This window comes from Sphaeramia orbicularis, unplaced genomic scaffold (assembly GCF_902148855.1).
Source record: "Sphaeramia orbicularis unplaced genomic scaffold, fSphaOr1.1, whole genome shotgun sequence".
Taxonomy (NCBI): Eukaryota; Metazoa; Chordata; class Actinopteri; order Kurtiformes; family Apogonidae; genus Sphaeramia; species Sphaeramia orbicularis.
Window position 1 is genome coordinate 395,117 of NW_021941454.1, and position 24,938 is coordinate 420,054.

Genomic DNA, 24,938 nt, shown 5'->3' on the forward strand with positions numbered 1-24,938 from the left:
CGGGTCTGGACTAAAGCAGGAAAACAGCGTCAGTTTGACCTCCATTAACCAGACTCCGCCCACAGACGTCCTTCTAATCACCTAAAGCATATAATCTGCACAGTCATAGTAACAGCGAACCATGAAGAAAAGATTCTGTTTATCAAATAATAATGGTGTAAAACTGTGGAACAGACAGAGTGTGGAGCTGAAACCATGTCCCAACATCAAACAGTTTAAAAAACAAATACAAACAAATGATTTTTACAAAATATAGAAAGGAAAAGGCTGGGGGGGGGGCAAATACGTGTTAATAATATCTAGTTTAAAAGTTTAAATATGGATATATGAACATATTCTGACTATATTACTATATAGGACAATATAAACTATCATATATATTTATACTATATAGGTGTATGTGTTTTTGTTTTTTGTTTGCTTTTTAGTTTTAATTAATATCTGAGAGCTGATACTGGTTTGATCATTTGTAAATGGGTATAATTATATTAGTGTACATAGGAATAAGTGTTATATTGTTTTATTATTATTTATTTTATTATTTTTATTATTACTGTTGTTGCTGTTGAAGTTATTATTATTATTATTATTATTATTATTATTATTATTATTATTATTAATGTTCATATAAAATAATAATTGTTATACAGAGATCATAAGGAATACAGATTAGGGGTAGGAGTACATAAGTTTTTACTTCTAACTACTCCATTTCAAGCATGTTAAATTAAATTTATTTTTATCTCTTTTCTTTTTTTCTTTTGTTTACTTATCAGCCTTTTATATATCATTACTGATACTTTGTTGGTTGTTTTTTTTTTTTGTTTCACTGTCTACTTGTTCGAAATAAAGATTTCAATCATTCACTCAATCAATGTCAACATGTTCAATATTCTACATATAAATTGTATTAGTTTCATCTTTATTTTTTCCTCCTGTCATCTGTCTGTGATTCACACCAACAATGCTTCAATAAAATAAGATAAAACAAGTAAAATGAAGAAAATAAGTGTTTCCGTAGTTACCGTGGAAACGCCTTCATCTTCTTCTTTTGTGACTGATCCGAATAATTCTGAAGACGGTAAAACCATCATGAACACATGAACCAGCTCAGATTTTCACCATAAAAACCATGAATGTGAAACTGAAGGCTGATAAACAGGACGTGTTTGTCCTGAACGTTCGTCTTTGTCTGAACAAAGTTTCTGTTGTGATGAAGCGTTTGTTATTTCATCCACATTTAAAAAAAACAAACCTGGAAGCGTCTGTGTTTACTGTCATACACACACACACACGCACACACGCACACACACACACACACACATTTTCCATTTTTCGTGGAGGTAAATGAATGTGGGAATGGGGCTGGTGCATTATGGGAAGCAGAGTATCACATGTCAGCTCTGTGATGTTCTACTTCCTGTTATCAGCGTCGACTGCACACGTCAAACACACGAAACACATGAAACACATGAAACACTGGATTCAAACCTTTAAATCAAACAGACGAACCGCAGTACTAATACTTCAGTAGTTTTCCTTGTACCTCGTACTTTTGAACATAAATATTTCCCTCTGGTTTCTGCTCATAGACGTCCTTCTTATCAGCCTCAGAACATAAACTGCAAATGTTTTTATAGTTTGTTTTTAACTTTTTTTTTTAATGAACTTGGGCTGTAAACAAACACACTAAATACTCAATAATCGTCATATTTTTAACCCTTTAAATGACATATCTGTAATGTAAACAAACCACATTTTGATGCAAAAAAAAAAAAAAAAAAACCACAAAAAAAAGTCATTTTTTTCAAATACCACATAAAAAATTGTATTAGTTTTTGTTTTCATCCACCAACACTGGTTCATATTCTTATTATTTTTGGTTCTAGGTCAAATGTTAAATGTGTCAGAGTGTATTTTGTACTCACTTGGTAGAAGGGTGTTAGTGTAGGAATTTAACACTTTATTATGGGATGGATTTAGTGGATGGGTCTGAATTAAAAAACTGTTGAACTCTGACCTAAAACAAACTGTAAAAAATAGTCTGACCTTTAATAACAGGAAGTGTAAAGTGTGTTTAATATTCTCACCCTGAGACGAGGAGTAAAGAAAAGACAAGAGCTTTAAACCAAATCAGAAACGACTGAAAACGGACACATGACCACAAAAAACAAACACACAAACAAAAAAAAACCCAGACAAAAACCCATCATCAGACATGTGCTGGATCTTTCTGGTTCCAGACTGAAAACACACATGAACCTGCTCTAATCTGATGGAATCATTTCTGTCCAATCCTCGTCACATGAAGGCGACTCATGGAAACACATGACGCATCCATAAACCGCACGCGTTAACGCTCACATGTGGATCTGAGTCTGACGCTCGACTTCAACCGGAGCTGGAGGAGGTCGGACTGAAAAACACGTCACTATCAGTTTAGAGAGGATTTTCACTGGTCGCAAGGTTATTACTGTTAACGAAAACTAACGAAAACCGGAATTAAAAAACATTTTCATTAACTGAAATAAATAAAAACTATAATTAAAAGAAAAAAACAATAACTAACTGAAACTGTATTGTGTGTATATAAAACTAACTAAAACGGATAAAAATTATGGATAAAATTCCCTTCGTTTTCATCTTTTGTCAGTGTCGGATTGATACGAAAGTGTTTTATTTCACTCTAGCAATTTTAGCTAGCAGCACCATACGACACCTGACGGTCCGTCACTTGTGTTCACTCATGGTTTCCAGTTGTCTTCTGGTCCCCAGTTCTGTGTCCCAGTTCCATGGGTTGCGGTTCTATGTGTCCCGGTTCTGTGTCACCCGGTTGTATGGATCATGGTTCTACATGTCTCAGTTCTATGTGTCCCAGTTCCATGGGTCACGGTTCTATGTGTCCCAGTTCTGTGTCACCCGGTTCTATGGATGATGGTTTTATGTGTCCTGGTTCTACATGTCTCAGTTCTTTGTATCCAAGTTCCATGGGCTGCGGTTCTGTGTCACCCAGGTCTACATGTCCCAGTTCTACATGTTTTGGTTCTACATGTCCCGGTTCTACGTGTTGATTTATTTCGCTCTAGCAATTTTATCTATCGGCACCATCTGACACTTTTTGCTCCGTCACGTGTGCTCACTTGTGGTTTCCAGTCGTCTTCTGGTCTGTATATCACATATCCTGTTTCTACATATCCCAGTTCTACATGTCCCGGATCTACATGTCCCAGTTCATCTCGGTTCTACATATCCTGGTTCTACATGTCCCAGATCTAGGTATCCCAGTTCTAGGTGTCCCGGTTCTACAGATCTCGGTTATACATGTCCTGGTTCTACACATCCCGGTTCTACATGTTCAAGTTCTACATGTCCCGGTTCTACATGTCCCAGTTCTACATGCCCCAGTTCTACATGTCCCAGTCCTACATGTCCAGGTTCTACGTGTCTCGGTTGTACATGTCCCAGTTCTACATGTTCCGGTTCTACATGTCCCAGTTCTACATATCCTGGTTCTACGTGTCCCGGTTCTAGGTGTCCCAGTTCTACATGTCCCAGTTCTACATGTCTCAGTTCTACATGTCCCTGTTCTACATGTCCCAGTTTTCTGTATCCCAGTTCTTCATGTCTTGGTTCTACATGTCTTGGTTCTACATGTCCCAGTTCTACACATCCCGGTTCTACATATCCTGGTTCTACATGTCCCGGTTCTACATGTCCCTGTTCTACATGTCCCAGTTTTACATGTCCCAGTTCTACACATCCCGGTTCTAAATGTCATGGTTCTACATGTCCCAGTTCTACATGTCCCGGTTCTACGTATCCTGGTTCTACATATCCCGGTTCTACATGTCCCAGTTCTATGTGTCCTGGTTCTACATTTCCCAGTTCTATGTGTCCCGGTTCTACATATCCCGGTTCTACATGTCCCAGTTCTACATATCCCGGTTCTACATGTCCTGGTTCTACATGTCCCGGTTCTAAATGTCCTGGTTCTACATGTCTCGGTTCTAAATGTCCCGGTTCTAAATGTCCCGGTTCTACATGTCCTGGTTCTACATATCTCGGTTCTACATGTCCCAGTTCTAAATGTCCCGGTTCTACATGTTCCACTTCTACATGTCCCGGTTCTAAATGTCCCGGTTCTATGTATCCTGGTTCTACATGTCCCGGTTCTATGTGTCCCGGTTCTACATGTCCCAGTTCTACATGTCCTGGTTCTACATGTCCCAGTTCTACGGATCCCAGTTCTACGTATCCTGGTTCTATGTGTCCCGGTTCTACATGCCTCAGTTCTACATGTCCCAGTTCTACGTATCCCAGTTCTACATGCCTCAGTTCTACATGTCCCGGTTCTACATGTCCCAATTCTATGTGCCCCAGTTCTACATGCCTCAGTTCTACATGTCCCAGTTCTACATGTCCTGGTTCTAAATGTCCAGGTTCTAAATATCCCGGTTCTGTGTGTCCCGGTTCTACATGTCCTGGTTCTACATGTTTCAGTTCTACATATCCTGGTTCTACATGTCCCGGTTTTAAATGTCCTGGTTCTACGTCTCAGTTCTAAATGTCCCGGTTCTACGTATCCTGGTTCTACATGCCCCAGGTCCCTGCTGGTCCCTGCTGGTCCCTGCTGGTCCCTGCTGGTCTTACTTGTCCACTTGCGTCCTCAGCGTCCTCCTCTCTCTGTCGCCGTGTTTCTTCAGCAGGATCAGTTCTCGTTCCTGGACCTTCCACTCCCACAGTGTGAAGGAGAACAGGGAGTCTCTGTACAGGGGGCTGCTCTTCGACAGCATGGCCTTCCACAGCGGAGCCATGGACCCGCCCCCCCTGGTGGTGGTCCCTCCCCCGGTGCTGGCCCCTCCCCCTCCCCTCTGTGGTGGTCCTCAGTCCGTCTGCGGCCTCACCATGCCTCCTTGTCCTCCGTCTCAGTACGAACCTCCTGTTTTGTGTGGATTATCCTCGTCTTCTTTACATTTAAGGGTCATGAGGTCAAAGGTCAGAGGTCAAAGGTCATGACCCCGAACGGACGGATCCAAGGGGACGGACAAAGGGGACGAATGGGAAAGTGAACACGGCAAATCCTCCAAAGAGAACGAGGGTTCCACTCAACAGAAAAGTCCCAGACCAGGTCCCAGACCAGGTTCCAGACCAGGTCCCAGGTCCCAGACCCCAGACTGCAGTGCTTGTAACCAGATGTTCGACACCAACCAGGGTTAAAACAGTCAAACTAAAACTACTACCACAACCAGCCGAGAAAAAAACACAAATAAAACTATAAACTCAAATCTACAACAAACAAATCAAACCAAACAGAATCACAAATAAAGCTTCAGTTTCACCCGAAAACCTACAGTTCACACAGCGCATGCATTAAACGACTGGAAAATAAACACGAGCGACAGAGGACGAAGACTTAAACACAGATTCACATTCATTCAAACAGAAACAGGATTAAACGCCAAAAAAAAACAAAAAAAAAAAATGGATCAAACGTCAGATTTGACCTCAAATGATGAGAAAATTATTTGTGTTCACTGTTAATAAACGTGGATTTCCTCCTAAAGTCTGAAAAAAACATCAGTCAAACACCAGAAGACTCAAATTAAACTCATGCATCCATTAAAACACACTCTTCTGGTTTAATATCAAACTTTTTTCACTTCAGAACCCAAAACCTGTCAAACCCTGGAGGCGCCAACATGTGCAGAACCTGAACCATGAAGAGCTCAGGGTTCTGTGCACTTAATGTTTCAGTGTAGACGGAACCGCTCAGATAGAAACAGCTGAAGCAGGTCCGAACTGACCCGGTTCTGTTTCAGACCCGCTTCAGTGGTTCAGGTCTGGGTCAGGTCTATATCCTGGTTTTAAACGCAGAATAAAAAAAGGAGATCACCCCCCCAACCCCCCCTCAGGCTGAGATGAAGTTATGAAGACCAGGATGAGCAGATGACTCAGAGGTCTGGGTCCAGGTCCGGGTCCAGGTCCGGGTCCAGGTCTGGGGGATTCACATTAAACAGCCGCTGAATGAAGGACCGCCCCTGGAGCAGCCACGTCCACTTCAACCCAGGGCTTTAATGGAGACCAGGGTTCACATCCAAGTCCAGATCCAGGGTCCAGGTCCAAGTCCAGGGTTCAGGTCCACATTGAAACCGGTCCACGGTCCTTGAACACACCACGGAGCTCCAGGTTTGTAAATCTTACATAACCGGCGCCGGAGCGTGCTGTGCTGCTGCTGTCGGTGCTGATGCTGTGGTCGTTCTGCTGCTTCATCACGTTCCCTCTGCTCTAACTCGTGTAACCCCCCCCCCCCCACCCCCCACCCCACCCCCACACACACACATAACCCCGCCCCCCCATGGTGCTCTGCGTTTAGCTGCTCATGACCTAGTTCCCTCCCACTCCAGGACTTAATAACTTAACCTGATTAGAGGCCGAGGCAGTGAAAGCAGCAGCAGCAGCGGATCAGCTGTTCATCCACTGGTTCTGGTTCTGGTTCTGCACAGATTCACAACAAAGCCTGAAAGTCCAGCATAACTGCACAGAACCCAGAGGAACCAAGAGGAACTGAGAGGAACCCAGAGGAACCAAGAGGAACCACAGGAACCGGGAGGAAACTAGAGGAACCAAGAGGAATCATGGGAACCAAGATGAAACCAGACGTACAGAAGGTTCACGTCCAGAACACACTTGGACATTTGGTCCACACATCCTGTACTCCAGTAGAAGTACTCAGACCTGTACTTTACAGGAGCAGAAGTACATACAGTACACACACTGTGAAGTTCTACAGTTCCACAGAACCTTCTCAAACTCCACACTGGTCTGATTTTCATCGTCTTTTCTGTGTTTTTGTTTTATCCATTTGTGTTGAATTCAGTCTAAATGTTGTGAAACTGATCAATAATCAACAGGAAGAAAAAAACAATGGAGACAATAAAATATAGATCAGATCAGACTAGATTACACCAGGTTCCAGTGCCAGAATATTGTATGTACAGACATAAGACGAATTAGAAGTAAAATAATAATAATAATAATAATAATAATAATAATAATAATAATAATAATAATAAATACTACACTTATTAAACACCACCAACATCTGGATCCAGCAGGAACACCATCGGACCTCCAGAACCAGAACCGGACCTGTCTGAGACGTCGTTATCTGATGATCTTCAGTCCATTTGATCTGAGCTTCATTAACGTTTCATGTATTTGAAAATAATTGGAATAATTGGATCCATGAGGTTGAAGCACAGTCGAAGGGTTAGATCCACTTGGATTATTTAATGGGTTTCTTCAGAACTCAGACCTTTGTTTGGAGAATTTATCCTACGGTTATGGTCAACGTTACATCACATATTTATATTTATAGATTATAGATGTGTTCTGTTACTGTTTTCAGGACATTTTTTCATTTTTATGGATATAATATTTTGGTCAATTTTCAATTTGTTTGGTTCTATCTTCACTTTATTTGTTTGTTTTTTTTAATTTCATTTTCTTTTTATATACATTAGTCATTTTTTTATTGTATTTTTCCATTTTTTTTAAATTTCTAACAGTTTTTTTTAATGTCTTTGTTCTTGTTTATTCCGTTGCTGTTTTTACTTGTTTTAATCTCATTAATCCGACCACATACTGTACATTCATGCGCACAGGGGATTTCTGTAGAATAAACACGGTGACGCTGCGTCGAAGAGGTGAATTCTGGGTCGACTGTGAGTAATTTGAGGCAGTCCTCAGAGGGGGCGAGAGACATAGAGCCACAGTGAGAGAGAGAGCGAGAGAGAGAGAGAGAGAGAGAGAGAGAAAGAGAGAGAGGCCCATCAGGTCACAGATGGATGAACAGATGTGGAAGAAACAGTGATTCTACGACGGCCTTTAAACTGGTCTGTAATCTGGATTCACACGAAAACCAGGACAAAACCAGGAACAAAAAGTACGTCATATGTCCGAAATAAAAAAACAAACGCACAAATTAAATGTTCACTTTGTTGTTTTTACTGTTCAACTGGACAGGATGGTTTTTATGGTGAATGTTTCTGTTTATACTTGACTTTAGATCCTTTTACTGACGATTCAAACTGTGATCAGAACTGAAAAGTTTCATATTAAAATTTACAACTAATTAATGAAGTAAAACCAAAGTGCAGAGATGAGAGAAAATGACAGTTTTCATAAGTCGTACAAGATATATGATTTAAAAAGCATCAAACTGAAGCTGTTCCTTCCATCTAATCAGTGTTAACGTTCTCCTATCGACCACGTTCTAAAGCTTAGAACTGAAGAACCACAAGGACTAAACCAATCACATGCTTTAAAGGGAAAAACCTCCAGTTTCAGAACATTTACTGTTTTAGTTTGTGGAGAAAATCCACCTGAACTCCATCCATTAGTCCTGTGTTCATCCATCACTGTCCAGGGGGATGCCCGTGGGGAACCTCGGGTTCTAGATGTGGTACTTTTAAAGCTGGGCAGAGGGGACTTTTGGGAAAAGATCTTCCACCTCCTGGACTTCATTGCTGTCAGTACTGATGGTGGGATGTAAAAGGGGGCTGTTTTTAAAATCCACATCCTGACCCTGGGGGGCTACATCCCAGTCCCCCAGCACCGATATTTGTTTTGTATTCACACATGCTGTACCACATTTGTCCAGCAGTCACCGCCAAAGCGTAACATTGCCCGACTGTTCTTACGTCACGTTTCCACTTCGTGGTATCGGCTCGACTCGACTCTGCCTTTTTGCGTTTCCATTACGAAAAAGGACCTGGAATCTGGTACCTGGTACTAGTTTTTTGGTCTCGCCTCCGCTGAGGTTCCAGGACTGGGGACCAGATACTAAAAGGTGACACTGTGTAAACACTGCAGACCACTGATTGGTCAGCGTCGTCTCTGTGACCCGCCCTTTTACTAAAAACAGATGCAGAAGTTTCCAGTAAATCTGTCAGTAGGTGAACCCACATGATGACAGTAAACTGTAAAACTACACCAAGGTTTGTCCAGGAGGTTCAGACGCAAACATTCAGCAGGAGTTTGACGAGAGAACACGCAACGAGCAAATTTATCAGCAACTCTGAGCAGATGACAAGGAAGTAACGCACCGCATCGCTATGATGACCAGGTACTGTAAAGTGGGTAGTATCCTGGAATGGAAACGGTCTGGAATAGGACCTGGTACCAGAGTGGAGTCGAGCCGCTTCCACGTAGTAAGTGTAGACAATGTGATTCTGACCATAGCAACATGATTATAAGGCTGTTGTATTTAAAATGACTAATATCTCCCAAAATATTGGTCCGATCAACGTGTTGTTCTCACTAGTCTGTTCATTGAGCAAAAATACAGAAATATGACAAACTGCAACAATCAGCTGTGTACGGAGGTAGTGTGATTACAGACACACACACACACACACACACACACACAGAGTCCACTTCCTTTTTAAAATATAACACGTAAAATGTGTAAAAACAGCATAAGACACTGAAGAAAAAAACAATAAGACATTAAATTATTGTGTCTCATAGATAATGTTAACTGAAGTATGTTCCTATGTATATTTCGTAAGGAAACTGTTAATTTATCATTATATCATCTTTGATTTTACAGTAAAAGGAAACTTTTCCTGCACCAACGGGAGATTTAATGGGCAATAAAATGATAAAGTCTATCTATCTATCTATGGGGGATTCCTTTTCCTTTTCTGTGATTCTTGTTTTCTTTTTCCTCTTCTTTTTCACTCTCTTTCTGTATATCTCCTTTCACTTTCTGTATTTCTTCTTTCCCTCTCTCTTTCTCTCTGTGTTTCGGTCTTTGTCTGCAGGACATTTGTCGTCTCTGCCTAATTAAGCGTCCGTTCATCCGGATGTTTCTCGTTCTGACATCAGCTCCGTCCTGCAGGTCACGACTGCACTAAACACTGAAACTGGGAGAGTGATGAGGATGATGATGAGGATGATGAAGGTGATGAAGGTGATGAGGATGATGAAGGTGATGAAGGTGATGAGGATGATGAGGATGATGAAGGTGATGAGGATGATGATGAGGATGATGAAGGTGATGAGGATGATGAGGATGATGAAGGTGATGAAGGTGATGAGGATGATGAAGGTGATGAGGATGATGAGGATGATGAAGGTGATGAAGGTGATGAGGATGATGAAGGTGATGAAGTTTGTGCGGTTGATGAGGTCTCGGAGGACCCGGGTCACGTCCTGGACTCGGCTCTCCCCTGCAGGCCTCTGACGCCACAGGAGGATTGTGGGATTTCATAATGAGATGACGTCACAGAGGCTGCGGGGGCCAATCAGACGGCGGCAAAACAGACTGAATGTGGAAACTAAAAACAGCAGCGGAGTGAGATGAGGACGAAGCACCACCTCTGATCACAGTTCATCTAGAAGATTATGGCTCCAAAAGCACCAGAAAACACCAGGAAACATCCAGAAAATCCCAGGTTTAAGGCTTTGACCGTCAGGAGGAGTTTGGGTCCAGTTTGAAGAAGACGACGATTGAGTCGAATATGAATAAACCGATTATTAAGGAGATTCAAATGACAAAGACGTCCTGTGGTCGGAACAAGTGCATTCAATTAAAAGTATAAAACTGATGGAACCCAGTGGAACCCTCATTCATTCATTCATTCATTTGTGCCTTAGTTCATTCATTCATTCATTCGTTGAAACAACTGACACCATCCTCCCCCACATTCCCCAGTGACGTAACTACATTCATCACCAACCACTGATACTCAGTCATTCATTTGTTCATTCATTCACTTGTTCATTCATTCACTTGTTCATTCATTCGTTTGTTCATTCGTTCATTTGTTCCTTTATTCGATCATTCATTATTCATTTGTTCGTTCATTTGTTAATTCATTCATTTGTTAATTCATTCATTTGTTAATTCATTCATTAATTTGTTCATTCATTCATTTGTTCATTCATTCATCCATTCATTCATCTGTTCATTCATCCGTTCATCAGATGTGCTGTGTGCTGTCATGTGTGGACTCATTTCCTGTCGTTACATCACTGATCATCAGTGGAATTAATTACAGCACAATCTGATTATTCTGCCCCGAGCGACAAACAGACAAACACAGCCATAGTTTCCACTGAGAGACTGCACACACACACACACACACACACACACACACACACACACACACACACCTGATGGCCAACAGCTCCGTCTTGTCATCTGGATCTTCTGGATGATCTCCTGTTGGAAAACAAATGTTTTCAGATTTTTACATCTTCATAATAGTTTTTAATCTTTTAAAACCTGGTAGTGACTATAACCTGGTGGTGACTATAACCTGGTGGTGACTATGACCTGGTGGTGACTATAACCTGGTGGTGACTATGACCTGGTGGTGACTATGACCTGGTGGTGACTATAACCTGGTGGTGACTATGACCTGGTGGTGACTATAACCTGGTGTTGACTATGAGCTGATGACTACGACCTGGTGTTGACTATGACCTGATGGTGACTATGACCTGGTGGCAACCACCTGGTGGTGACTACCACCTGGTGACTACCACCTGAAGGTGACTACTCACTGGCGCTGATCTTGGCGTAGACCCTGTGGGCCAGGGCGCTGCTCTGGGCCAGCTGGTCCCTGAAGCTCTGGCCCATGTAGTAGTCGATGTCGTTGGCCCTCAGCAGCTCCTCGAAGGCCTTGGTGGTGTCTCCCAGATGTTGGGTGAGGATGTGACACACCCCCCGGCCCTCCCTCAGCCGCTGGCGGAGGTGGGACAGCTCCCGGGCCTGGGACTGGATCAGACCGCCGAATTTACTGAGGACGGACACACAACAGGACGTTAGATACTGGACCAGGATCTGGACCAGACAGGGGGGTCTGGATCTACATCTGGTCGGGTATTATCAACTCATGTCCAAAAGTTTGGGGAACGACACAAATGGATTTTTTGTTTAAATATAATTTATTTGTCATTAAAAGTCTTTGAAACCTATGATATGTCTAACTGTTCTTTAATCTGCCTCAGAAACAAGTGAAAGATCATTGTTGTTTTTTTTTTTAAATTAATGTTTTAATATGTCATTCCAAAAACTTTTGCCTACATATACATATATTTATATAACATTTACAGCTAAATTACAACTATCAGTCAACTATACAAAGCAGAACAAGACAGATAAAATCAGTGAATGAATGAATGAATGAAATCTCTATTTTGAACATGTAGACAGTGACATCAAAACAAAAATCAACCAACAAAATATAAGTAATGGTACATAAATGATTGAGAAGCAAACAAACAAACAAAAAATAAATAAACAAATAATAATAGTAATAATAAATAAATAAATTTCCGGGGAGGTATTCATATAAGCTTTTCTCTGCTTCTAACCTCTCCTGCACAATGATGGTACTTGTTTGAATGTTGTTGGGTTTTTTTAAATTTCTCTTGCTGTTTTATGATGTGCTAAATAAATAAATATAATAACATTAATAAGATAAATAACACAAATGAAATTAAATTATACATGCTCAAAAAGCAGTAGTAAGAAATAAAAACTTATGTACTCCTACCCCCAATTTCTATTTATGATCGCTATATAGCAATTATTGTTTTGTATGAATATCAATACAATAATAATAATAATAATAATAATAATAATAATAATAAAAGTGGAAAAAAAGGTGAACAAACCCAGCTAAACTCCACAGAACACTGTAAAACACACTAGTAGAACACTCCAAAACAGAACTATCACTCACTGCTAAAACACCACTAAAATTTCAAACTCCAAATTTTTTGTCTTTGTTTTAGTGCAAAAGAACTCCCATTAAATTATGAAAATACTTACTTACTTATAAACTATTTGAACAAAAAAGATGTGAATAACCTGAAAAAACTGAAATTTCTTCAGAAAAATCATTTTCTCAGTCTTCTTCCTCCACTTCTCATTAGTCCATGTGCATTCTGGATCAGATCAACAAAGACACTAAACACTGAGGAACAGGAAGAAAAGAGTTCAAACTGGACTGAATTTAATACAGACATTTCAGGTTGGACACATTTGTTCAGGTTAGTCACATTTTATTGGTACAGGAGAGTTTGGAAATGGAAATATTTTCAGAATTTAATGTTATTTTTTGCACTAAAACAAACATTTGAAGTTGTCATTATTTATAGACACAATGTAGTATTTTTTTCCTCATCAAACCCAGTAGTAAATCTGCAGTGGTTCTTCTGTGTGGGTTCTTCTGCTGTTCTTATTGGACTGTAGATCAGATTGGTCTGGATGTGGAACCCACACTAACATGAGTTCCACAGCCTGGACTGTGGAATTTATACACTTTGTAAATTCATCCCAGGGGTCGGACTGGAACCTTTGGGGGGGGACGCATGTTTGACCCCTCTTGATCTAATCGATATAATGAGGTAAAACATAAATAATCGACTAAAGTTTAATTGTAGAAACTTTACTATATTTACTGTAAAATGCAGACTGGGTTGATGGTGGGAATGAAAGGGTTAAATCCCTGACCAGTGTTTTCATTTGAGCGTCTGGATCAGGGGGGTCAGTGCTGGTCCAGGTAACGCTGTAAACTCACCCGGGCCACGTGGCCGCCCTGGCGTCCTGGCCCACCTCCTTCCCACCTCCGTTCCTCAGCTGGTCCTCCAGAGCGTCCACCCTGGACACCAGCTCCTGCAGGTTTTTGTCCGGACGCGGGTGACGAGGCGACGCCGTCCGGCCCCCGTCCGACGACTGCCAGCCCTCGTCGTCCTCCGACCAGTTGACCTTGCGGGGGGCGGAGCCTCCGAGGTCAGTGGAGGTGGAGATGGAGCGCAGGCGGGTGCGGAGGCCCCGGATCACGGCCTGGGACCGGGTCAGCTGGGAGCGCAGGTCCTCCACCAGGCGCTGCAGGGACGAGCCCTCCTCCCCCCCGTAGGCGGAGCCGTGGGCGGATGTTTTGGAGAAGGAGGAGGAGCTTCCGTTGGCGGGCCACCAATTAGAACCACAGTCCAGAGACGTACACATCTCCAGGTCATCGAACTCTGGAGGAAAAGCAAGAAAAGAGCAGGTTTAGCACATTTATATTTAATAAAAGCAGGACGAAAACAAAGACCAGGTGAACAGAATTATATAGAATATTTATATATACAATATATATACAAAAACAACCTTTAAAAACAATGATTAATTTTATTTATAATGCACTTTACATTTTTATCTAAAAAAACTCAAAGTGCTTCAGGCAGGGTACAATAAACACGATTAAACAGGAAGTCAGAGAATAAAAATAGAAAGTAAGTAAGACCGATAAAAACAGTTAAAAAAAAGAATAAAGTAATTAAATTTATGCACATCTACAGGTTGAACTGTGGAAGAACAGGACACACATTTATATCTGCAAAAAGGTCAGTTATATATAAACAGAGTTGCAGATATGTAAATGTGTTTCCAGTTTTTATAATATTTAAATATTCTTTCAGTGTTTTTCTCTGAACCTGTTTTTATCATGTGGGTCATTTTAAGATTTTCTTCATTTACTAAATATTATTAAGTCTTTAAATTTATTTTCTGTATTTTAACCTCCAGCTAAAAGTGAGTTTTCTAAAACTAGTGTTTTATTTTAACAATGACTGACAGAAAAGGAATTCTGGGTAAATATTTCAGCTCATTTCCTGCGTAGATGACGGCTCTGTTCTGTGCTGCCCTCTAGTGTCTGTGAGGCAGAACTACACCCTGAACCAGGACTGTGGTGCGTTCATGGGCATGTTCATGTCAGTCGTACCTGAAGCTGTGTTGCATTCATGGTCCTATCATGTGGGTCATACCTGACCCTTGTGTTGCGTTCATGGTCATGTTCGTGTGGTCTGTACCTGACACTTGTGTTGCGTTTATGGTCCTGTTCCTGTTGGTCATACCTGATACTGTGTTGCGTTCATTGTCATGTTCATGTCAGTCATACCTGACCCTTTGTTGCGTTCATGGTCCTGTTCATGTGGTTCGTACCTGAGGCTGTGTTGCATTCATGGTCCTGTTTGTGTGGTTCGTACCTGACCCTGTGTTGCATTTGTGGTCCTGTTTGTGTTCTTTGTACCTGAAACTTGTGTTTCGTTCATGGTCCTGTTCGTGTCGGTCATATGTGAACCTGTGTTGCATTCATGGTCGTGTTCCTGTCAGTCGTACCTGACCCTGTGCTGTGTTCATGGTCTTGTTTGTGTGGTTCGTACCTGACCCTTGTGTTGCGTTCATGGTCCTGTTGGTGTGGGTCGTACCTGACCCTTGTGTTGCATTCATGGTCCTGTTGGTGTGCTTTGTACCTGACTCTTGTGTTGCGTTCATGGTCCTGTTCATGTCGGTCATATGTGAACCTGTGTTGCGTTCATGGTCGTGTTCCTGTCAGTCGTACCTGACCCTGTGCTGTGTTCATGGTCTTGTTTATGTGGTTCGTACCTGACCCTTGTGTTGCGTTCATGGTCCTGTTGGTGTGGGTCGTACCTGACCCTTGTGTTGCATTCATGGTCCTGTTGGTGTGCTTTGTACCTGACTCTTGTGTTGCGTTCACAGTCGTGTTTGTGTCAGTCATACCTGACCTTGTGTTGCATTCATGGTCCTGTTCGTGTGCTTCGTACCTGACCCTGGTGTTGCGTTCATGGTCCTGTTCATGTCAGTCGTACCTGACCCTTGTGTTGCATTCATGGTCCTATTGGTGTGCTTCATACCTGACCCTGGTGTTGCGTTCATTGTCATGTTCATGTCGGTCATACCTCACCCTGTGTTGCGTTCATGTTCGTGTTTGTGTCAGTTGTACCTGACCCTGTGTTGCATTCATGGTCTTATTTGTGTCAGTCGTACATGAATCTGTGTTGCGTTCATGGTCCTGTTCGTGTGGGTTGTACCTGACCCTTGTGTTGCGTTCATGGTCCTGTTGGTGTGCTTCGTACCTGGGCTGCTGGTGTCTTCTCGCTCCGCTTCGTTCTCGCTCCGCCCACTGGTCTCATATCCCAGGTCCTGCAGGTCCACCTGGATCTGTTTACTGTCCTGTTGAACGGCCGACTCCACTGCACAAGAAGAAGAAAAAACAGCTGAGACACGTGAACCGTCTGCTGGACATGGAGGGACTGAAGCGTCCCCTTCAAGGACCCAGGCATAAGGAGGACGTTCCTGTCCCAGTCCCAGTCCCTGTCCATGTCCCAGTCCCAGTACTCACTCAGCAGGTCTCTGTAGTCCTTCAGCTGTTCAGCCTGGACTTGCACCGTCGCTTCAGACACCATCAGCCTCTCCTCAAGCTCCGCCCTCTGTTTCTGCAGGTGAACGGTCTTACTCTGCGGCCGATTGGTCGGTGGATCCAAGTGGGCGTCGACCTGGAGAACAGATAAGATGAAGCAAGACCAGCTGATGTTCCAGAATGTTCTGGATCCTGAAACCATCACATCTGACGACAGCTCCTTTACTTCGCAAAGTGACACACTGTCAACAACTATATACAACTATATACAACTGTATACAACAATATACAACTGTATACAACTGTATACAACTATATACAACTGTATACAACTGTCAACAACTATATACAACTGAATACAACTATATACAACTGTATACAACTATATACAACTGTATACAACTATATACAACTGTATACAACTGTATACAACTGTATACAACTATATACAACTGTATACAACTGTCAACAACTATATACAACTGAATACAACTATATACAACTGTATACAACTATATACAACTGTATACAACTGTATACAACTATATACAACTATATACAACTGTCAACAACTATATACAACTGTATACAACTGTATACAATTATATACAACTGTATACAACTATATACAACTGTATACAACTGTATACAATTATATACAACTGTATACAACTGTATACAACTATATACAACTGTCAACAACTATATACAACTGAATACAACTATATACAACTGTATACAACTGTATACAATTATATACAACTGTATACAACTATATACAACTGTATACAACTGTATACAATTATATACAACTGTATACAACTATATACAACTGTATACAACTGTATACAATTATATACAACTGTATACAACTATATACAACTGTCAACAACTATATACAACTGTATACAACTGTATACAACTATATACAACTGTATACAACTGTATACAACTATATACAACTATATACAACTGTATACAACTATATACAACTGTATACAACTGTATACAACTATATACAACTGTATACAACTATATACAACTGTATACAACTGTCAACAACTATATACAACTGTATACAACTGTCAACAACTATATACAACTGTATACAACTGTATACAACTATATACAACTGAATACAACTATATACAACTGTATACAACTGTATACAACTATATACAACTATATACAACTGTCAACAACTATATACAACTGTATACAACTGTATACAACTATATACAACTGTTTCAACTATATACAACTGTATACAACTGTCAACAACTATATACAACTGTATACAACTGTCAACAACTATATACAACTGTATACAACTGTATACAACTATATACAACTATATACAACTGTATACAACTATATACAACTGTATACAACTGTATACAACTATATACAACTGTTTCAACTATATACAACTGTATACAACTGTCAACAACTATATACAACTGTATACAACTGTCAACAACTATATACAACTGTATACAACTGTATACAACTATATACAACTGAATACAACTATATACAACTGTATACAACTGTATACAACTGTCAACAACTATATACAACTGTATACAACTATATACAACTGTCAACAACTGTATACAACTGTATATAACTATTATATAACAATTACAACTACACACAATTTTTTACAACTATATATAACTATGACAACCATATACAACTAGTTGTGCTTGTTTGTGTAGGATTTAATGAAATGAGTGAAATTACAGCATGAAAAATGCAGGCACCATATTTGATCATATGCCCGGTATGTTCGTTTTTGGACATATGCCAGATGTATCTACTTAGTGCATTTTTTGAACAAATGAAGGAATACAACTGAGGACCTGATGTTTTCATGTGTCCAAAGGTTTTTATAAAACTATACAATGATTCAGACAGAGTTTATAGAAATGTTGCATCTGTAAATAGTAAACATGAGTGAGTTTTGTCAATTTATGAACTTAGAACAGTTGAAGAGGGAGACTGTTGTCATGGCAACCAATGAGGAGGTAGATGACGATGTCCAATAACACACTAAGGTTGAAATGTTGAATTTCAGAGTATTTCAGTGAGTGTCCTATGAAGGGTTAACCCTTAAATGGGAGCTCCTGGACTTGTCTGGTCCAGGTGGACTTCAGTGGACATTAATGACGGTTTATGTCTCAAACACAAGTCTCCCAGGTGACACTGAACGCCACATCTCTACCAACAGGTGGAGTCACTGCTGCTCAGATCATTTCAGATGATAGAACCTGAACGTCTCATCAGGTTTCTGTCCAAACTGATGGACCACATGACCAGAGGAATGAGTCCATGCAGGACTTGTACTGATGGTACTTGGACAGTGCAGTGTTAGGACTTTGAACTGGACACAGATGGACACTGGACACTTTGAACTGGACACAGATGGACACTGGACACTTTGAACTGGACACAGATGGACACTGACACTGGACACTAGGGCTGCACAACTGATCAATTTTAAATCGAAATCAGATTTTTTACTTAGGACGATTTTTAAAAAAGAGAAATCGTCAAATCAATTTCATCGTCTCACGCCTCCGGGCCGTGTGCCTGCGGGCTACCATGGGCTCCGCCTCCTATCTGTGAGGGCGGTCTTTCATGGAAGTCCGTGTAATGACCACGGACGTTAAAGCTGTCCATGAACCTGCAGCATGCCTGCCTTACACTGGTGTCACTTCTGTGGGCCAGATACCCCAGAAAGGAAAAAAAAAACATTTTTTTTAATAATTAATTTAGTCCTCTTGCTAAATTTTTCATTCACAAATCTAAGTTCTGTAACACAAAACCAAATATTTATTTTTTGAAAGATGTTGAACTTTATTTAAAGCTGTTTGATAAATCTGGAACCAAAAAGGCTCAAAACCACCAGTATTTGCTCTGATCTGGACAGTGGATTGTAGTGGATTCCCCCTGAAAAACTGGGTCTGTTATTTTCTTGTATACATTGTTTGTATTCTCTGTTTCATTCAGTAAAGAATTAATGTAAAAAAATTAAACTTCTGTGGGTTCATCACGTGATCCCATCACAGATTTGAGGTCGGAGTGGTGCCTTGCACTGTGGGCTGCTCATGAAAACCACATGAAGACTTCTGTTGTCTTTTGTAGTTTTACCCAAAAATCAAATCGAAATTGAAAATCGAGTTTTTAGAAGAAAAAATCGGGATTTATTTTTTACCAAAATTGTGCAGCCCTACTGGACACCCTAAACTGGACACAGATGGACACTGGACACTCCAAACTGGACACAGATGGACACTGGACACTCCAAACTGGACACAGATGGACACTGGACACAGATGGACACTGGACACTCTAAACTGGACACAGATGGACACTGGACACTCCAAACTGGACACAGATGGACACTGGACACTCTAAACTGGACACAGATGGACACTGGACACTCCAAACTGGACACAGATGGACACTCCAAACTGGACACAGATGGACACTGGACACTCTAAACTGGACATGGATGGACACTGGACACTCCAAACTGGACACAGATGGACACTGGACACTCTAAACTGGACACTGATGGACACTGGACACTCTAAACTGGACACTGATGGACACTGGACACTCCAAACTGGACACAGATGGACACTGGACACTCTAAACTGGACACTGATGGACACTGGACACTCTAAACTGGACACAGATGGACACTGTGTCCACATCCATGTGGACCTGTATCGTCTCTACCTGGATCTGCCTGGTCTTCTTCATCTGGGTTCTCTCAGACATGTCCAGGTCTTCGTGGTCCCAGGTGTCCCACAGCTCTGAGCCTTCCTCCTCCTCCTCTTCAGCTCCTTCTATGGTCACATCCAGCTCCTCCTCCTCCTCCTCCTGCTCCTCCTCCTCTCTGTGTTTATCTCCACTCAGCTGCTCCTTCAGACGTTCGTTCTCGTCTCGGAGGCTGAACAGAGCGTTCCTTTAAGACCAGCACAGCATCAGCAGCATTATTAGATTTATTTATATATTACAAATATATACAAGTATTACACCTATATACAACTATATACAACTATTGCAACTATATAAATTATATACAACTATTACAACTATATAAAACTATATACTGCTATTACAACTATATACAACTATTGCAACTATATACAACTATTTACAACTATTACAACTATATAAATTATATACAACTATTACAACTATATACAACTATATACTGCTATTACAACTATATAAATTATATACAACTATATACAACTATTCGGTTTTGATTCTTCTTCACGTGGTCTGGATGAAACCATCAGGGACTACTTTGCGAGGCGGATGAGTCCCTACCTGATCTGAGACAGTGAGTGGAAGCCGGTCTTCTCTAGCTGGACCTTCAGCTCCATCAGCTCCCTCTCCACCGCCCTCTTCTGCTCCACCAGCTGTTTGACCTCCAGCAGACCCGGGTCCTCCAAGAACCCGTCTGGACCAGAACCCTGAGCAGGAACACCAGTCAAAAGAACAGGACGAAGAACGGAGACGTCCACCGACAGAACCGTTTACGTATCAAACATCCATCTGAACATGACGTGAACTCCACTCACTGACTCCATCTTTAACTGCTTTTACATTTATGTCCAAGTCACTTTTCTTCAGAAACAACGAGAAAATACAGGAACTATGTGAACAAACTGAACTAAAACTGCAGAAAAACCTTTTACTTCCATTAAATACACTCCTATTTACGTATTATTACATAATCAGCGACAATTAGTACATTTTCAAATGATTTTTTTCATCGCAGGACTAATTATAGAATAACTTTAACATTAACTAAATGTTATTATGTTATTGGCTAAAACCTTCATTCAGTTATTTCAAAGTTACTCCATTATTATTTGCTAAAAACATTGTATTAAAGGTAAAAGAAGCACAAGTTTTTCCTGTTGTTTTGAAGTTTTTCCCTGAACATTATGTTTAAAGTCAGAGCTGAAACTCGTCTGTTTCACTGATTATTTAAACTGAATTTAAGTAATTAATTAAAGGTGAAATGAACTGAATCCTTCATAAACATCAGAGGAACCTGAGTGGGTTAAATGTCACTGGTGGTTCTGTCGGTTCTCCTCTGGGTTCTATGCATTATTCTGGTTCTGTCGGTTCGTACCTTGGTGTCGACGGACGATCGTCTCCTCGAGGCCTCGTCTTCATCGGTGAACTCACTGTTCAGATCTTCATCGGCCTCGTCTTCATCGTCTGAGCTCCGTCCTGCAGAAGACCAACAGGGACAGGTAGAAGTGTGGACGTTAAAGGAGGGATTTATGAACGGAGTCACTTTAACACTGGAAACATGGACAGAGACACAACTGATCCAAAAACAAAAGTTAAAAACAAACTGTATGAAAACCATTCTGACATGAGTACGACTGTGTGCAGATTATGGGCTTTTTAGAACGTCTGACACCGAAGGGTTAAAGTCACAGAGTCAAACCTTCAGCTAATGAAGTTAACGCTCAGACCTGCCTGATATTTGTTATTTATTTAACCCTTTCATGCATGAATTATGAGAACATTTATCAAGATTTTTTTTCTTTATTCCTCTTTGGGCATTTAAAAAACGAGATTATTATTATTTTTTTAATGAAGTTATTTTTCATAGAGTTGCAAAAATGTCCGCTTAGCTGGACACCATGTGTTTAATTTTTGAAGCGAAGAAACATGTATTTACTGATAAACTGTGGGAAAACTATGAAATAAAAACATGAAATGCTGCTAATTTGATGTTTTCTCACATTTTAACATATACTACAAACAAAAAGTTATGGATATGTTTAATTTTTGGGCTATTTTTTTCAGTTGGGATTCTTGCACAACGCTTTTTACTTTTTTGTGTGTGAACTGAATTGAAACACATTTTTTTTAATGACGACAGTTTTATTTACAAATGGTAAAAATGACACAAAAAAAAAGAAATATCCTTAACTTTTTATTTGTAGTGTATTCTAAACTAGTCATTACTCACTTCATGGACATAATATGCCAAAAAAAAAAAAAAAAAAGCTTTTGTTGTTAATTACAGTCTAATAACAATAACAAGGAATTGATTTACACGCAAACATGTTAGATCAGGTTTATCAAGAACAGCGAAGTTACAGTAATGTTTTCAATGTCAGTGTATTATGGGATGGTGCATCAGTGTCCACTGCGTTGGCTGATATGGAACTAAAACAGCAAAACCCATGAATAAACAAGAGAACAGCTGGAGAAGAACTGTCCACTGGAGTGACCAGGATGCATGAAAGGGTTAATATTAACTGGTTTAATTTAATATTAACTTGTTTAATTTCATATGGTTTAATTTAATATCCACTTTTTTTTTTAAATACTTTATTTTTAACAGATTTTGCATTTTTAACAAACAGACAGTAAAACAAAAAAAGTAAAGACTTGAAATAAGAGATGTCAACATGCACAGACAGGGCCGTATCAAAACTTAAAATACAACAATAAATATGTGGGTCAGTGAGTCCCAGTGTTCTCCCATCCTGATCAGAGGGTTGGGTTAGTTTGGGTATTTGTCCTGTTTCAGTCCATGTCAGATCAGTCACATATATTCTCATGCTGTATCAGATCATGTCCTGTAAACCTGCTGACACAATTACATCCATCCTTTTCATAAACATTTGTGCACATTTCCCTGGAGTGCATGTTTACACATGTTGATAATAAAACACACACATTGACATATATGTGTATTTCTCAGGAAAACAAGCTGTTGTCCTATTGGAGCATCACATCCTCTGGGATAGATGTGCATTTTAGCCAAGAATTAGTACATTTGTCCAAATTATGGTCCAAGCAGAAAGTTAGTTTTTCCATATTGTATATTTCTTTAATAATTCCAGTCCATTCCTTCTTTGTTGGAGGTTCTTTGCTCACCCATTTTCTTGTTCTGTCTTTTTTCCAGGCTGCCATCATTCTATTAATCAGGTATTTGACTCTAGAGTGGACTGTGGGTGTTAGATTTAACAAGTTAAACTGTGCAGAAATCATGTTTAATCTCAAACCTATTTATTGTTTTAATCATTTTCATCATTTCAGTCCAGTTAGACCTAATTCATGGACAATCCCAGAAAATGTGAAGATGGTCTGCAAGGGCGTTCCCACATTTTCTCCAACAGTTCCCATAACTCGGCAGGCCCTTCTGCATTTGTTTTAATTTGGGGGTAATGAAAAATCTGACAATATTTTTCCAGGTGAATTCCTTCCAATGACCTGAATTTGATGTGTCTGATTGGGTTTAACAGAAGTTCCACCAGTCCTCTTCTGAGATGATTATTTTGGCCTCTTTCTCCCATTTATATTTAATATAAAGTGTAGAAACTCCTTTGTTTGACTGTAAACATGAGTAGATCTTTGCGATTAGTTTGCAGGTGACTTTGGATTTATATGCAGCGATCATGATGTCGATTAAGTCCGTGTTTCTGAGTTCCACTTTTTTTATAATGCTGTTAAAATAGGTTCTAATCTGAACATATCTAAAAGAATCTTCCCTTCCCAAGTAAAATTTATCTTTGAGTTTTTGAAAACTGTTTAGTCCTCCATCATCTGAAATTCCAGTGTGCTGCGATGACTCTGAAGGACCAAAGTTTAAATGGCCGATCCATCTGGGCCGGTTTGAAATCCTCGTCATATGCCACCCAGCGTAACAGCTTAAGCCTGTCCTCCAGTTTTAATTTATGGCATTTATCAAACCAAATATTTAAGGGGGTTCAGTTCAGCAATCTAGCTTCTCTCCATACTCTGTATATATAGAGCTTTATCTCCAAGCAGAGTCTGAAGGAGTCTGTCCATGTGACTGAGATCTAAATATTTGTAGCAGTAGAAAGTGGATCACAGCAGTAAACCAGGTATGTTAGTGGTGCTGATTTGTAGTAATTTTCTGTATCTGGGAGGGTTAGTACTGGTTTAATTTAATATCCACTGGTTTCATTTAATATTCACTGTTTTTTTACTTTAATCTCCACCTTTAAGTAAACATAAGCCCTTCATCTCGTTTCTGTTGAATATTTTAAGGCTTTAACTTCTACTTTTATGAGTATTTTATGTTTAAACATCTTAAATTCAAACCACAGGTCTGTTTATTGTCTTTAATTCCACATAAATTCCATCACACCTGCTTCATGAAGCTGATTTTCACTTTATTTACATCAGTTTTTCGGCAGAATGGAGCTGAAATAAATAGAAACTTTGACATAAAACGACTGGATTTGATGAGTTTCAACTGGAATGATCATTTTCCAGACATTATAAAAGACACATAAAAGGACATGAATGTGGTTTTTATTACTTATGATTTCTTTTGGTTTGTTAAGTCTTAAAAAGTCCAGGATTTAACGAACAGACACTGAATATACTAATTATTCTGATATAGTTTTTTATTCTGTTAAACTTTGGCGTCTGTTTGAGTGATTTTGTGACTGAAAATGTGATAATTTATTTATTTAAAAAGTGGAAAAAATGGCATTTTAGGTTTAAACTTATGAAGGTAGATTTGTTTCTTTATTATTCAATCAAAAGGAAAGTCGGCTTAACCAAAAAAAATATTTTCAATAAAAAAAAACAAAAAAAAAAACTTCACTTCAATTAAAAAAAACCTTTTCAAAGAAAAAAAGTGTTCAAATGCAATTTTTTGGATCTCAATTTTTTTTTTTTGCA

At 39.9% G+C, this 24,938-nt stretch overlaps 1 protein-coding gene across 1 annotated transcript in view; it reads right to left on the bottom strand.

Moving 5' to 3' along the window:
• The window catches only part of pde4dip (phosphodiesterase 4D interacting protein), a 53,776-nt gene that overhangs the window by 16,492 nt on the left and 12,346 nt on the right, over window positions 1-24,938 (bottom strand). The window contains exons 13-20 of the mRNA XM_030129475.1: window positions 21,388-21,488; window positions 20,574-20,719; window positions 19,974-20,202; window positions 16,206-16,359; window positions 15,940-16,056; window positions 13,599-14,043; window positions 11,575-11,810; window positions 11,182-11,230 (exon numbers count right to left, since the gene is read on the bottom strand). Coding sequence (XP_029985335.1) covers window positions 11,182-11,230; window positions 11,575-11,810; window positions 13,599-14,043; window positions 15,940-16,056; window positions 16,206-16,359; window positions 19,974-20,202; window positions 20,574-20,719; window positions 21,388-21,488 — 1,477 coding nt within the window. The remainder of the gene's footprint in view (window positions 1-11,181; window positions 11,231-11,574; window positions 11,811-13,598; window positions 14,044-15,939; window positions 16,057-16,205; window positions 16,360-19,973; window positions 20,203-20,573; window positions 20,720-21,387; window positions 21,489-24,938) is intronic.